Genomic DNA, 17,729 nt, shown 5'->3' with positions numbered 1-17,729 from the left:
TATATATATATATATATATATATATATATATATCTACTGGCAGGGATACCTATGCTCCGCACAGGATGACGTGGATGACGGCGGGTCTGAAGGAGTATATGTCACAGTTAATTGTAAAATTGTAGAGGCTGCCACCATTATTATTTTTTTTTCATCACCACTATAATATTATATTTTCCCCGCCATATTTTATATGCAGAAGACTCGAGTTCAAAAATGTTGATTTATTGCCGCATCAGATAAAAAAAAAACATAATTTTTCAACAATGTGAGGCTGGTTTCATGTCATCATTTGCGACTTAATTTATACGTCGGGCATAACCCAGCCTGGCCCAGCATATTTGATTTATTTACGTCTGTTATCCTGATAAAAAAATTATGTTATATTATGTATACGAAGTTACAACGTACCTACGCCCATAACCATTCTATAAAATATCTACAGAGCCCATAACCATTTAATTGTAAAATATTATACACATATGCCATACGCCATCACCATTCTATTTATATCTGTAATATGTATATATACAAACCACCACCACCATTTTTTTTATTTCCCACCACCATTTTTATTTTTCACCAGCAACATGTATTTCCTTCATCGCACATCCTATTCCCGTTTATGAAATAACTGAAGTAGCTGAATAATTTTAGTGGAGTGCTCGAGGATAAACAATATTTGATGTCTTCCCCTCTGTGGCCAATATGTATAAAGCCTCCGATGATCCCACTCTGGAGCATCCCACATATAGCTGACCATGGGAAAAGCAAGGAGTGGATAATTCTAGCCCTGCTACTTTCAATGACTGTCCTTGTGCCTTATTGATAGACATCGCAAAGCACAGGCATACAGGAAATTGTAGTCTCTTAAATTCAATCGTTGAATTTGATGGAATGAGTGGAATTCGCGGAATGAATACATCTTCTCCTTTCGCACATCCTGTCATGATAGTGGCCTCAATTGCATGTGGTAGTAGTCTTTTCACAATCAGTTTAGTTCCGTTGCAAAGTTTTGGTGCATCTAGATTACGTAATAACATAATAGGGCATCCAACTTTTAAGGACAGATTGTACGGAGGCAATCCTGATAATTCCAATGAGTTTAGAAATTCTGTGGGATAATGTATGGCTTGCTCAGTATCCAGTGTGGTGTCAATAGACTTGTGACGATGTTGTTCGCCTGGAACTACTTGTAATAACTGATGGTTTATTACACGGACTGTTTCATTATGTGGAGCCAGGATTGTTCTTTCACAGAGCCACTGTATGTTTTTGTAATTAGTCGCTAAATTGGGATACACATGAGCCTCTAATTCTTCCATAGATGAAACTATTGTACCACAGTCATCGGGAATAGATATTACATAATTTGTGTTCGGGATTTCACCATTTCCAAGTTTGAGAAGTAATTGTGCGAAATTGCCAGTATCTAAATCACCATATAATTTGACCCTCATATTTGTTGTTAGATGGATAGTTTGTACGAATGTCCAGAGGTATGAAGATTTTATACTGGCTTTCATTTCATCAGCTGGAGTGCCACGGGGTACTACAGGTAAAGTTTGTCTGAAATCGCCAGAAATAACCAGCGTAACTCTACCTATAGGCAGGTCTACTCCTCTTAAATCTCGCATAGTTCTGTCTAATGCTTCGAATGCATCCTTAGGCGACATCGTACCTTCATCCCAAACTATGAGGTCGCAATTCTTCAGCACTTTTGCTGCTTCAGTTTGTTTGCCAATGCCACAAACCGGATATTCCATTGTAGCTAAGTCGAGAGGCAATTTGAAAGCAGAATGCGCTGTGCGGCCACCTGAAAGCAGTGTTGCGGCTATACCGGATGAAGCAACGGCTAATGCGATCTTTTTCTGGCTCCTCATCTTAGCAAGCAAAAGGTTGAGGACAAATGTTTTGCCAGTACCACCAGGGGCATCCAAGAAAAATATCACACCACTTCCTTCTTGAACCGCTTCAGAAATCAGTTGATATGCATTACTCTGATCCTGTACCAGAAGCGGCTCATTGTCAGAAACAAACTTTGTGAGAGTATCTGTGTTGTAGTTTGTTTCACGGAACCATTCTCTACTGATGGTTGCGCTTTCAGACCTATTAGAAGAGGGAAGTCCCCACTTAGTTCAATCTTTCCCGCTCATGTATAATACCAAATCTTCAATGTATATCAGAGCCTCATTGAACATATCTGGTGTGTACTGGATGTCCTCTTGGGGATGTTCTCTTTGGACTCTGTTTTTTACATCCTCCGACAGGGCCTCTTTGTGAATGTCCCATAGGCTCTTGGGATCTGACATCTCACACGCAGTTATCATAATAGCAAATAGATACCTCATGGTCGATGGGGATTGAGAAACAGTTGCCTCTTCAAGCGTGGCGTTCCAATGGGCATCGTCTTCCAGGAGTCTGAGGAGATTGCAAGCCTCACGGAATGTGCTGCAAATTTGCCCGTCCACTGTTCTCAGGTCTATGAAACTCACTGGACCTCGTTTCACATGCAGGAGGAGGCGGACGCAGAAACACTCAAAATTATTGGGATGTACTGTGTACACTCGACCCAATGCGTCAGATTTGTAAATACCGGGATATCCTGGAACTTCTGAACCTTGCTTCCTCCTGTTCCAACGTTTCTGACTCGAGTTCCAAGTGAAATACATTGGCACCTGAGCATACAGTAGAGTTCGAGCAAAGTCATCAATTTCGCATAGTTTGAAAAATGCCAGTAAGTTAGAAATTGGAGGTTCTTCCGTCATAATTCGACGACTACCTGTATGTACAATAAAATATGACTTGTGTTAATCATGCATTAAAAGAGGCGTTTGTTGATGTGAATAGGGCCTATGATAAGTGTGTTGAATGCATAAGTCATAATTCGGAAACGGGAATTCGGAATTAACTGAAGCACTATTTTTTCATTCTATTGCAAATGGCATTGGCCCCATGTCAATCGGCTGAACTTCAAAAATTAACGTTACGAAAAGTGTGTCCAATGCATGTCATAATTCGGAAACCGGGAAGTCGGAAGTCATTGTCTTCAATTGACTGTAGCATTATTTTTTCATTCTATTGCAAATGGCGTTGGCCCCATGTCAATCGGCTGAACATGAAACGAAATCAGCTGATGACGTCATAATTCGGAAACCGGAAGTCGGAAGTACAATTCTTTTACATCGGGACACTCCCGGGTACATGTTCTGTCAGCATGTGAAGTTTGGTGAGGATCAGTCCAGTACTTTTCACGTGCATAGGTCACAGAGAAACACACAGACAGACACACTTTCAAATATATATATATATATATATACATATATATATATATATATATATATATATATATATATATATATATATATATATATATATGTATACAGTATATATCCAGTGGTGTCATTGTTGGAGCATTCGCTCTGAGTCTTGGAGGTCAATGGTTTGTATCACAGCTGAATCAAACCAAAGTCTAAAAAAAAAGAATTGGATGTGCTGCTTCCTTCATGTTCAGCAATTAAAAGGAAAGAACACAGACAAACAATGCTGGGAAGGCAATGGCAAACCACCCAGTATAACCCTTACCAAGAAACTGCTTAGGCAGCACCAACAGAGTATATATGAGTCTTTCCACAGTAATGGGTAACCATTGTGTTGCATACATAGTCCACATTAAGTCTGTTCAGTTTATTTTGCAAATGAGGGGAAATAAAAGACTGACCCCTCCACGAATGGAATCCAATAGTAAGAAGATAATCCAACCCAGCACATTTTATTGATGGGGTGTTCTGTCTTCATTAACAGAAATGGCTCAAAGCCTTCTGTAACAAACGTGACTTTGATCTGCAATCGGAAAGCCAGATTTTTGTACAGCTTTTACGGCGACATGGACTTACCACTAATGTTATCCTTTGTTACACATTTGTCATTTAGGTTAAGTTATGTTAACACAAAAATAACAAGACCGTATTTTTAAAGGTTGTGCAGCTTGAGCATTTTGTTTCTTTCATGACGAATATACAGATTGCATAATGATTGCTACTCTGTTTTCAACCCCCCAGCATTCACATTAAAGTATATTTTTGGCAAATTCAGGGTGTGGGATATCATAAGTAAAGTCCTTTTATGCATATAATCTAAACCAGTCTCAATCAAAAACGTATGTGTTCATATAAAACTCTTGGTAAATCTATTTAGTTTTTAATATAGCACTTAAGACAAATATTTATTCCCATCATAGTGAATGAAATTTTATATACACGCTTTAATTTAAGGACAACAGCGGTTTTGCTCTAAATTGTATATATCTACATTTATATACACCTAAAAACATGTTAGTGGTATTCTATGGATGCTTTAGGAATTCTGTGATAGCTCCTGAAGATAAGACCCTTAAATGCAGCATATTACTGTGGAACAGCTCATTATATACAGTATATATATATATATATATATATATATATATATATATATATATATATATATATATATATATATATATACACACACACACACACACACACACACACACACAATGCCTATAGAAAGTCTACACCCCCCTTTGAGACTTTTTTACCTTCTGTTGCCTTGTCACCTGGAATGAAATTGCATCATTCAGACTTTTTCCACAAATATTTACACATTGTAACCCACAACTTCCAGGTGAAAACAAATTCTACAAATTTCATGAAATTAATTAAAAATACGAAACTATAATATATTGGTTAGATAAGTGTCCACCTCCCTGAGTTAACACTTCGTGCAAGTACCTTTGACAGCAATTAGAGCTGTGAGTCTGTTGGGATAGGTCTCTACCAACTTTGCACACCTTGATTGGGCAATATTTGCTCATTCTTCTGTAGTAAAGTGCTCAAGCTCAGTCAAGTTGCACGAGGAGCGTTGATGAACAGCAATCTTCAAATCGCATCACAGATTTTAGATTGGTTGTGTCTCCCAACCAAAGGTTGGTGCTTTGACTGGGAGACTCAAGGACATTTATCCTTTTTTTTCCTTAGCCACTCCAGTGTAAATTTGACTGTGTGCTTCGAGTCGTTGTTATGCAAAAAGGTGAACTTCCATCACAATTTCAGCTTTCTTGCAGAGGGCAGCAGGTTTTACTCCAGGATTTTCCTGTATTTTGCTCCATCCATTTTCACTTCTTTCCTGACAAGTGCCCCAGGCACTGCTGATGAGAAATAACCCCATAACATGATGCTGCCACCACCGTGCTTCACAGTAGAGGTGGTGTTGATTGGGTGATGTGCTGCGTTGGGTTTGCACCAAACGTAACGTTTTGCTTTTAGGCCAAAAAGTTCCATCCTGGTTTCATCAGACCACAAAACATTTTGCCACATGGATTCAGAATCTCCAGAGTGGTTTTTTGCATACCTCAAGCGGGACTCGAGGTGGGCTTTGTTGATAATGGCGTCCTTCTTACCACTCTACCGTACATGCCAGACTTCAAAATTGTGGTCAAAATTGTCGGTATTGTCGTCAAATTCACACAGTGACCAGTCTTTGCCATAAAGGGATGGAGCTCTTTCAAAGTTGCCATTGGCCTCTTGGTGATCTCTCTGATCATTCTCATCTTGCTTGGTCATCCAATTTGGAGGGACAGCCTGATGTATGCAGGGTCTTGGTGGTAACATATGCCTTCCACTTCTTAATGATTGCCTTCACTGTGATCAAACAGATATTCGAGGCCTTTGAAATATTTTTATACCCATCCCCTCATCTGTGCTTTTCCACAACTTTATCCCAGTGGTCTTTTGAAAGCTCCTTGGGACTCATAGTTGAGTCTTTGCTGTGAAATGTACTACCCAGCAGATGAAACCGACAGGAACAGCTGATTCCATTCTGAAACAATGAAAATCATGACAATTTAACACAGGTGGAGGCTAATTAACTTTTTGCGTGATTTTGAAAGTGATTGGTTACACCTGAGCTAATTTACAAGTGCTCAAGGACATTTATCCTTTTTTTCCTTAGCCACTTATATGTCCTTATTTATATAATATATACACAAGTCATTCTATAAGAGCGGTGGACACTTATCCAACCATGATATTATAGTTTTGTAATTATGATGAATTTTTTGAAATTTGTAGAATTTGTTTTTCACTTGGAAGTTGTGGGTTACGATGTGTCAATAAAGGTGGAAATAGTCTGATTTAATGCAATTTAATTCCAGGCGATAAGGAAACAAAAGATGAAAATTTTGAATGGGGGTGTAGACTTTCGATAGGCATTTTCAAGAAAGAGGAGGTTCAGCATTTTGAAGTGCATGAAGAAATATCAACATTTTGGGTGGGCGAAGTGTTCTCATTGGCATGAATGAAAGAATGAATGAATGATGAAGTGGATTATGAAGTAATTGTGAAGATTCAAAAAGGTGAGAATTTGAAATTTTAACATTGCATTTCTCTGTTAAAATTATGTTTTTGGTCTTATTCTCCCAGGTGGAAATACTATAATGCTGATGAGCTTGGGGGATCAACCCATTGGGGATTGTTGGCCACTTACAGTGGTGCTGGATACTATCTGGACCTCACACGAGACCGTAAGACTACCACTGCAATGTTGCAAGACCTGAAGGAAAACCTTTGGGTGGATCGTGGCACCCGTGCTGTCTTTATCGACTTTTCTACCTACAACGGAAACATAAACCTCTTTTGCATTGTCAGGTGAAAAAAGTAAAATAATAATAATCACTGATTCAACACATACAGTGGGGAGAACAAGTATTTGAAACACTACCGATTTTGCAGGTTTTCCCACTTACAAAGCACGTAGAGGTCTGTAATTTTTTTATCATACGTACACTTCAACTGTGAAAGACGGAATCTAAAACAAAAATCCTGAAAACCACATTGTATGATTTTAAAATAATTCATTTGCGTTTTATTGCATTAAATAAGTATTTGATACATCAGAAAAACAGAACTTAATATTTGGTACAGAAACCTTTGTTTGCAATTACAGAGATCAGATGTTTCCTATAGTTCTTAACCAGGTTTGCACAGACTGCAGCAGGGATTTTGGCCCACTCCTCCATACAGATCTTCTCCAGATCCATTCAGGTTTCGGGGCTGTCGCTGGGCAACACAGACTTTCAGGTCCCTCCAAAGATTTTCTATTGGGTTCAGGTCTGGAGACTGGCTAGGCCACTCCAGGACCTTGAGATGCTTCTTACGGAGCCACTCCTTAGTTGCCCTGGCTGTGTGTTTCAGGTCGTTGTCATGCTGGAAGACCCAGCCACGACCCATCTTCAATGCTCTTGTTGAGCAAAGGAGGTTGTTGGCCAAGATCTCGTGATACATGGCCCCATCCATCCCCCACCCCCTCAATACGGTGCAGTCGTCCTGTCGCCTTTGCAGAAAAGCATCCCCAAAGAATGATGTTTCCCCCTCCATGCTTCACGGTTGGGATGGTGTTCTTGGGGTTGTACTCATCCTTCTTCTTCCTCCAAACATGGCTAGTGGAGTTTAAACCAAAAATCTCTATTTTGGTCTCATCAGACCACATGACCTTCTCCCATTCCTCCTCTGGATCATCCAGATGGTTATTGGCAAACTTCAGATGGGCCTGGACATGCCCTGGCTTGAGCAGAGGGACCTTGCGTGCGCTGCAGGATTTTAATCCATGACGGTGTAGTGTGTTACTTATGGTTTTCTTTGATACTGTGATCCCAGCTCTCTTCAGGTCATTGACCAGGTCCTGCCGTGTAGTTCTGGGCTGATCCCTCACCTTTCTCATGATCATTGAGGCTCCATGAGGTGATGGTATCACCTCCATGAGGTATCACCTCCATGAGGTGATAGACATGAGGTGATCTTGCATGGAGCCCCAGACTGAGGGAGATTGACTGTTATCTTGAACTTCTTCCATTTTCTAATAATTGCACCAACAGTTGTTGCCTTCTCATCAACCAATCTGCTTGGCTATTCTCCTGTAGCCCATCCCAGCCTTGTGCAAGTCTACAATTTTGTCCCTGATGTCCTTAGACAGCTCTCTGGTCTTGCCCATTGTGGAGAGGTTGGAGTCTGATTGATTGAGTGTGGACAGCTGTCTTTTATGCAGATAACGAGTTCAAACAGGTGCAGTTAATACAGGTAATGAGTGGAGAATGGGAGGGCTTCTTAATATAAAGACAAAACCAACAGGTCTGTGAGAGCCGGAATTCTTACTGGTTGGTCAGTGATCAAATCCTTATTTCATGCAATAAAATGCAAATTAATTATTTTAAAATCATACAATGTGATTTTCAGGATTTTTGTTTTAGATTCCATCTTTCACAGTTGAAGTGTACCTGTGATAAAAATTACAGACCTCTACGTGCTTTGTAAGTGGGAAAACCTGCAAAATCGGCAGTGTATCAAATACTTGTTCTCCCCACTGTACCTGTATTTCCAACATTGAATGAAACACAGAAACACACAAAATATATATATATATATATATATATATATATATATATATATATATATATATATATATATATATATATATATATATATATATATATATATATATATATATATATATATATGGTGTCCATAAAGTGTCTTTACAATTTAAAAAATTTATTACAAAAGCAAATGAATAGATAAACCTGTGGAAATTATTACAAAATGAGTAGATATTGAAGTTTTTTTTCCTCATTTAATACACTTCTATATGGGCACCATTAGTTGCATGAAACGCATCAAGACAGTATAAATTATAAATTATAAAGAGACTTTATGGACACCCTGTATATGTATACACACACACACACACACACACACACACACACACACACACACACACACACACACACACACACACACACACACACACACACACACACACACACACACACACACACACACACACACATATATCCATGTGGCAGATGGCACTTGTTGGGGCCAAATACAATCTGGCCTCACCAGTCACAGTAAGTGGAGCATCAAGTGCTACTGTATAAGCCAAAAGAGCTTCAAAATCACCAAGTGGATGGAACAGAGATATGTTGCTCTGATGAGCCCAAAGAAGGGTAAAACCAGGTCGGTAGCTTCGCTTTTCATCTGCTTGGTGACAGCTTTTGATTTTTCCTCACATAAACTGCTGGATGCCCTTCAGGATTGGCAGGAATGACGCCATCATGATGAGGTCATTGCCACGATGTTAGTCCAAGTCAGCAGAATTATGTATATATATATACAAGTCTGGAGATGGCGATGGTTCACGAGCAATGTACACGGTTCGCCTTTTTTATTTTTTGACCTCCGAGGGGACGCCACGGGCAAACTGACGGGAATCTGGAAAAACGTAAATGATGAAAGTTGTAGTACTCGAAGAGCACGACTTGCATACCAACTTTCATTCGAAACAGTTGAAAACCCAAGGAGCTCGATCCCCAATTTATTGATTTTTTTGACATTTTCTGAGTTCGTGACCTTATGACCTTGACCTTGGGATGAAAATGAAAAATCGAGCTCTGTGGGGCTATGCAGGTGCCATTGGGCTAACCAAATACCGAAACCCCTGCCAGATTCGACAAACCCCCTCGGAGAAGATGTAACTTGAAATCGGCTACCCCCAAAAAACACATGTTTTTTGTGCGTGGCTCCGCCCATAATGGGCGCAGCACGCTCATTCTCAGGAAAACACAACTCGCTCATGATATAAACCTCCCAACCAAATTTTATCAGGATCGGATTAAAACCCACGGAGCTATGCCTGGGACAGACAGACAGACAGACAGACAGACACACACCCATAACGAATAGAGTGGTCACTTACTGACTCGTGAACCAATATATATTTACCTTCGCATTCTGTGAAAGGTTATGTTTTGGTCGGCATGTATTTATTTATTTATTTATTTATTTATTTGTAATCTTGTGATTCGTATAACTCAAAATGTATTAAACCGAATTGCATGAAATTTGGTGGGATGATTGGTTATTAGTCAGGAAGCATTCGATTAGATTTTTGGATCGTTCGGGTCAAAGGTCAAGGTCAAGGTCACGAAAGGTCAAAATCGTCTTTTTACGATAACACGGTCAATTTTTATTCAATTTGCATGCAACTAACGCCAAAATGTTCAGAATTCAACGCCTCATCTTGTGATATGCAATATGACACAATGACGCCCATACTCTTGTTTATTTATTTATTTGTAATCTTGTGATTCGTATAACTGAAAAAGTATTAAACCGAATTGCATGAAATTTGCTGCGATGATTGGTTATTAGCCAGGAAGCATTCGATTAGATTTTAGGATCGTTAGGGTCAAACGTCAAGGTCAAGGTCACGAAAAGGTCAAAATCGTCTTTTTACGATAACACGGTCAATTTTTATTCAATTTGTATGCAACTAACGCCAAAATGTTCAGAATTCAACGCCTCATCTTGTGATATGCAATATGACACAATGACGCCCATACTGTTGTTACCGGTTAGGGGTCAAAGGTCAGGGGGGTCACGACCTTGAAAAATATGCGGTTTTTGTCATAACGTGGTCAATTCTTGTCCGCTTTACATGAACCCAGCACCAAAATGTTCAGAATTTAATGCCCAATCATGTGACACAATGACGTCATAACACGTCACCGGTTGAGGTAAAATGTCGGGAGGGGGGGTTACGCCCTTGAAAAATATGCGGTTTTCGGCATAACTCAGTCAATTCTTATTCGATTTGCATGAAACCAGCATCAAACGAGATTACCTTCTCTTGTTGAAACGTTGTATTCCGAAGTTGCATTGTTGTATTGTATATCGAATTGTTGTATTGTATCCGAATAAACGTTGTATTGTATCACCGAGCTTGCGAGTGAAGACTCGCCAAAACGACGTGAGTTGATTGTTGTTTAGTCCGTAGCCCCCGAAAGTCTGGGGGGGGGGGGACATGACATTATAGATATGTGGTTTGTGTCATAAGACCATTCATATGAAACCAGTTCCCCACACTCATACCAAAAACAAAAAAAGTAGTGGCGGCGAAGGTATGTGCTCTATGAGTGCCCGTTATAGTTTGCCACATATATTGGTGGGGACCTGAGGATGTGCCTTTTCAAGGTTTGATATTAATCGGACAAGTGCTTCCCAAGTTATGGCCATTTATTTACCAAACCAATGACAAGACACGTTGTTGCGTGGGCGTGGCCGATGGGGGAAGGGAAGCTCAGCCGCGTTCTCCATTACGGGTTACAACGTACGGGCTTCCGTAGAGTGATGACTTCGCGTATTCTAATAATTTCTCGATTTCTTATGCGCATTTATAGATAAACACAATGCCCCAAGTTATGATCGTTTTCATATTAGACGGTGCATAAATTTCGGTAGCATCAGAGTGCTGGTATGTTCCGAACCAGGGAGTAAATTTTTTTCTCTCTTCTCTTCTCTTTTTGTTTTTCCTTGCGACGACATTGCAAAAAGGTAAAATACGTTGGCGCTAATTGAATAATTGGCCATTAAAACCTAAATTGCGAATCATCATAACTGTGATATGCGAACTTCCGCGCCACGCATGTACGGGCACGTGAGAGCGAAGAAACGGCCTGTGTGGTTGTTGCTTCTTGCTCGCGGTTGGAATATTTATTTATTCTTTTTTTTATTATTATTTTTTTTTAAGGGCACGTACTCATTGTTTAAATGTTCAGAAATCGATTGGATGCGCTGCGGATCGATTTAATAGTTAGGGAACAAACAATGGAGACATCCCTTCCCCTCTTCTGCGAAGAGGAAGAACCATGCCGTCCTGTGACTCATGATGTCAACAACTCCCTCCCACCCGTGGTTGAGCAGGGGGGGAGAAGTGGGATGGAGCGGGGGGGGGGATGGAGCACGAGGGCATGAGTTACGCCGGGATCGGGGGAAGGGCGGGAGAAGGATAAGAGGAGATCTTTTTCTTTTGTTCGAGGGCAGAGTTGGAAGGGCAGAGTTGGAGATGGGGGTTGAGGGGAGTCGTTCAGCAGACCGTCAGGTCCTGCTTGGCTTGCGTTTGGGTTGAGGCCTTCGGAAGCTTATTGCTTCAGCTGGCTCAGTAAGCTTCGGCTGAGGCCTGGCTCAGGAGGAGGCTTTTTGGAGGCTCTTTGCTTTGATGGTTCCGTGAGCTTCAGCTTCTGCTTGGCTCGGGAGAGCTTTTTGCTTCAAGCTGCCCTGTTTTGAAGCAAGTTAAGCCGGTCACTCGGCTCGAGCTGCTAGTGGTGGCTTCTTCTTCTTCTTGGTTCGTGGAGCTCTTTGTTCTCCATTTTGGTTCCCAGCTTGGTGCGACTCATCGACCTCTTCTTGGAGGTGGTTCCTCGGGGAAGCGAGGCATCGATGGGAAGGATCGGCACCTCGTCTCACCAGCACATGTTGAAAAGCGCGGGAGGATTAGCGGGAGCTCGGGAAGGATCGCGGTTCGGCGATTGGATCCAGCTCGCTCTCGCTGGAGCCCGGGTCCGAACAACTTGAAGACCACACGAGGTGGAGAGGTTCGAGATAGGTTCTGGGTTTCAGCTCACCTGTCCTCCGAGCTGGAGCCTGTTATTAAAGGCCTCTGCCACCATTTCTTGGGTGTGTGTGTGTGTGTGTGTGTGTGTGTGTGTGTGTGTGTGTGTGTGTGTGTGTGTGTGTGCGCGCGTGCGTATGTGTGTCCGTGGGCCCGTCAAATAAGTAGGAACTGCTGTTAAGTGCAAGTGACTGTCCATAATAAGTAGACGGTTGTAGTTTTTTTTGTCGTGCTTTTGTTGCTTGTATAGGTGCATACGTGTTTTGCCTTGTTTAATTGCATACGTGCTTTATTATAATAAATGTCCTTGTGTGGATGTAAACCTGTTCGTTGCGTCCGTTCCCTCATTGAACTGCCCCATCTTACACTCGGAATATAGTTGGTTTTTAAATAGCCGGTAAAGTGATCGGGTCCGGCGAGGTCTGGCGATAATACCCACTCAGTTATCCCAGAACGGAACGGACCGCTTAAGCGGTTCGTGTCCAAGCAGGCCCTTGCCGAGGTACGGTCCCTCGGGAGGTTACCCGGGCGGGTACTTAGGTATATCGATATTCGGCGATTGACCCTATTTTGCGCGGGTAGAATACGGACTGGGCCGTGGTGGGATTAAAAACCCACCCATGACTGGTTTCTTGCGTTGTTCCAGAAAGTCACGACTGGATTGTCCGTTCGGTGGGCGAAGCGACCGCGATTGGTTTGATGCGGTCGTTCGCACGCCGGGTGGGCGCGAATTCTGTAACAATATGTATAATACGTATACACACAAGTCAATCTATAATCACGGAACGGTGTTTGATTGTCATGCTACTCCTCCCACATTTCTCTGCCAATTTCATCCAGACTTGCTATTTGGAATCATCATGACCCCGATTAATGTATCAAGGTGTTTTTGTCTTTGCCGGTGGTCTTTGGGCGTGTGAGGGGGAATGTAGATTTTCGATGTAAATGTATATCATGTCGCACCTCCTCCAGGTGGGGGTCTCCGTCTCCACTCCACCAGTCACCACCACATTACAAGTCTCCACCATTTACAGTGCAGTGTTCCTGTCCCCACGTTTTTCTAGTACAGTGAGGTGTTTTGAATTATAAGCAGCAAGTATATTTTTGCTTCTTGCACGTCATTCGGGGTTTTTTTGTTTTGCAAACACAGAGCCGTCAGTTGCACCACCAAAATAAAGGTACGCATCAGAAGAATGTGTTGCGTGCTTGGAATAAGATCGCTTGAAGGGTGGGTAGTCTGCGAGTATATTATAAAGCAGGAGTGTCTGTCTGTCCTCAAACTACTCTACTCAACTCAGTTTTGGGGATCGCCCTACCAAACCTTCTGGTGGAACGTTTTGGGGTCCCAGCCGGTGTCCTAAGATGGGTGGGCAGTTTCATAAATACCTCAATACAATTATAATTTTGAGCTTTTTATATGACGAAGCTGCTCCCTATCCAGACCTAACATCAGAACAAATTTTCTCTTCGTTTACCTCATGGGTGTTTATGATATTGTATTTTGTTGTATTAATAGTATAGTATTAATTTGTGATTTGAATGATGCTGTTGGGAATGAAAATATGGAGATTGAGTTTAACGGAGAATCAGAAAATTCTGTGAGAGTTCCCACTGGTGACATTGGCGTATTTGGCATTTGTAGATTCGCCATGATGTGAAATACTTAATTTACCGCATGAGTGTTTGTAATATTGTATTTTGTTAAATTAGTGGTATAGTATTAATCTGTGATTGAAATGATGCTGGTTGGAAAGAACATATAATGAGATTGAGTCGAAAGGAGAATCAGGAAATAATGTGAGGGTTTCCACTGGTGACATTTGCCGTTTCGGCATTGTGACATCATTGAAATATTACCCACATTACTTATGTTGGGGTCAGCTGCAGTCAGTTTTTTGCTCACTTCAGAAATTGGCTTCCCAGCGCTGTCGAGCCCCATCCTGTGAAAAGCACGGGTACTTCACTAGTGCATATATAAATATATATTGGTTCACGAGTCAGTAAGTGACCACTATATTCGTTATGGGTGTGTGTCTGTCTGTCTGTCTGTCCCGAGCATAGCTCCGTGGGTTTTGATCCGATCTTGATAAAATTAGGGTGCAAGGTTTGTATCATGATCGAGTTGTGTTTTCCGGAGAATGGGCATGCTGCGCCCATTATGGGCGGAGCCACGCCAAAAAAACATGTGTTTTTAGGGGGGAGCCGGTTTCAAGTTACATCTTCTCTGAGGGGGTTTGTCGAATCTGGCAGGGATTTCGGTATTTGGTTAGTCCAATCGCACCTGCATAGCCCCACGGAGCTCGATTTTTCATTTTCGTCCCAAGGTCAAGGTCACAAGGTCACGAACTTAGAAAATGTCAAAAAAATCAATAAATTGGGCATCGAGCTCCTAGGGTTTTCAACTGTTTCTTAATGAAAGTTGGTATGCAAGTTGTTCTCTTCGAGTACTACAACGTTCATCCTTTACGTTTTTCCCGATTCCTGCCAGTTTGCCTGTGGCGTCCCCTCGAAGGTCAAAAAATAAAAAAGGCGAACCATGTACATTGCACGTGAACCATCGCCGTCTCCGGACTTGTGTGTATATATATATATATATATATATATATATATATATATATATATATATATATATATATATATATATATATATATATATATATATATATATATATGAGGTCTGTCTAAAAAGTAAATGGACTGAGCCTGCTGTGTGCTCCGCTTACACAACTTGAATGAACGGGTTGTGTCACAGTCTTTCACAGCATTCCAGCAATACATATGATTGGTGATGATTGACTGCACTCATTGTGTGATTTTTTTTACAGTTCGTGCTTTACACGTTGTCAAGACTGAGTCGTCGCGCTATGAGTCATGAGCAGAGAGTCAATCTGAAGTTTCTTGCTAAGCTTGGCAATACACCTTCCGAATTCTTTGCAATGCTGCAGCAAGTCTACGGGGAAGCAACAATGTCACGTGCACGTGCATTTGAATGGCACAAGAGGTTCAAAGAGGGACAGGAGGAGGTTGAAGACTATCCACGGTCTGGAAGATCTTCAACGAGCAGAACGGTGGACAATATCGAGCGTGTGAAGCAGATGGTGCACGCAGATCGTCAACTCACAGTGCGGATGATTGCTGAGGAACTTTCCATCAACAAGGACACTGGAGCATCATCACTGAAAATCTCAAAATGCGCAAGGTGTGCACAAAGATTGCCCCAAACTGTTGTCCAAGGACCAGAAACAGCAAAGAGTCACTGTCTGTCAAGATGTTATCGAGCACCTTGAGGACGATCCAGACCTGCTCGGGAGAGTCATTACCGACGATGAATCGTAGATATTCCAATACGATCCTGAGACCAAACGGCAGAGTCGTCAGTGGAAAAGTCTGGCATCACCAAGACCAAAGAAAGCAAGGATGTCGAAGTCGAATGTCAAGGTGATGCTCATCGCGTTTTTTGATATCAAGGGCATCGTCCACTTCGAGTTTCTACCACAGGGTCAAACAGTGAATCAATACGTATACAAGGAGATTCTCCGGCGCCTCATGAGATCAGTCCGGGAAAGAGGAGGGATCTGTGGGAGAACAACGCCTGGGTGCTCCACCATGACAATGCCCTTGCTCACAGTGCCCTGAGCATCCGACAGTTTCTGGCGGAGAGAAATGTGCCAACTCTGGAGCAACCCCTGTATTTGCCAGACTTGGCCCCTTGTGATTTTTTCCTATTCCCCAAGCTCAAGGTGGTGATCAAGGGGCCCCAATTTCATGATGTGGATGCCCTCAAAAGGGCCGTGACGATGGAGCTCTGGAGGATTCCAGAAGAAGCCTTCCGGGGGATGCTTCGAAGCATGGAAGAAGAGAATGGACAAGTGTGTGAGACTGGAGGGGAAACTATTTTGAAGAGGACAAGCTGTGATTTCAATGTATTTTTTGGAATAAAATTTCTGTGAAGTCAGTCCCATTACTTTTTGGACGGACCTTGAATATATATCCAACAAAATAATGGTGATGCCTCCTGGATGTGGCTGGTTGGGCGGAAGACAATGTGTCCATGTGGCAGAGGGCACTTATTAGTTCCCGCTAATGCAGCAATAGCTGTAATGGGACTCGATTAAGTCAGGAAATAAAGTCCAGCTGTGCTAATTTACTTCTGTGGCAGGGACATATTGGCTCACCCACCCACCACCCCCCCTTGCATTGACTCCCTGAATGGTGTGTGGGTAAGGTGTGTTGGCAAGGTAGTTATTTAATTTATGAGTGAGCAGGTGCAGTTTTTGATGAGTGTGCTCAGTGTTGCTTGAAGGTGAACTTAAACAATAATGCAAGTTGAAGCATCGAGCCAGCTTGTGGTGATGGGATTTAGATGAGGTGTATGAGCATTCTTTGCTTATATTATCCTTAATTTGCACCTTACCTCTTTTCGTTTTGCATCTTATATTTGAGTTATGTATTGTGCAGGTATGCACACTCACCTCGTAGCTGCCTTGCCTGGGTTTGAATCTCAGCCCAGCTATAAACTGCCATCCTAGTGTTTCTCAGGCACTGTAACTCATCACTGTGTGTGACATTTCTTGGATTGATGTTAAAGATGCTGTTCCATCTGCTGGCATTTGTTGATGCATGACAAAGATCCCACGGTGCCCTTTGCGAAGAGTCAGTGAGCTATCGCCGGCACCCTAACCAAATTCCAAATTTCTTTCCAAACTACTGTGAGGAAGGAAATGGAAAACCACATAGTGTTACCCTTGACAAGAAACTGCTTCAGCAGCACCAATGCCCAAACCATCCCGGGCCTTCGCGTGGATCTCAAACATCTGGAGACTTCACTCAAACCTGACATCTTTCCATATAGGTTGCCACTGACAAACCATATATAATCTGCTTAACAGAAACTTTCCTCCTTCAAGACGTCTTTCACTCCCTAGTACCTCTCCCTGGTTACTCCCTCTTCCGTTATGACAGACCTGAGCTTAGTCCTGGTGGCGGAGTTGCTCTCTTCATTAGAAACTCCAATCCTAACTCTCCATGCACTGCCCTGTCTTCCCAATACCCCCAGGAATACCTCTGGCTACGACTTCCCCTCCACTCCCACCTCATGTTTAAACGTGTGTTGTACCATCCACCAACCAGTGATGACTCCATTTACACCTCACAATCTGAAAACATGGACCAACTTGCATCCTCCCATTCACACGCTCTCTTCCTCATGTGTGGTGACTTCAATTGTCGTCATGCCAATTGGCTAGGTG

The 17,729-nt window shown here is 42.0% G+C and overlaps 1 protein-coding gene across 4 annotated transcripts in view; it reads left to right on the top strand.

The window, feature by feature from the left end:
* The window catches only part of PKD2L1 (polycystin 2 like 1, transient receptor potential cation channel), a 165,350-nt gene that overhangs the window by 102,439 nt on the left and 45,182 nt on the right, over positions 1–17,729 (top strand). For all 4 annotated transcript variants that reach the window (XM_085881905.1, XM_085881906.1, XM_085881907.1 and 1 more), the window contains exon 5: positions 6,459–6,683. In XM_085881905.1, coding sequence (XP_085738031.1) covers positions 6,459–6,683 — 225 coding nt within the window. The remainder of the gene's footprint in view (positions 1–6,458; positions 6,684–17,729) is intronic.

Source organism: Eptatretus burgeri, chromosome 5 (genome assembly GCF_056783735.1).
Source record: "Eptatretus burgeri isolate ZD-2024b chromosome 5, Ebu_testis_v1, whole genome shotgun sequence".
In the NCBI taxonomy this organism is placed as follows: domain Eukaryota; kingdom Metazoa; phylum Chordata; class Myxini; order Myxiniformes; family Myxinidae; genus Eptatretus; species Eptatretus burgeri.
This window is presented reverse-complemented; position numbering and strand designations above follow the sequence as displayed.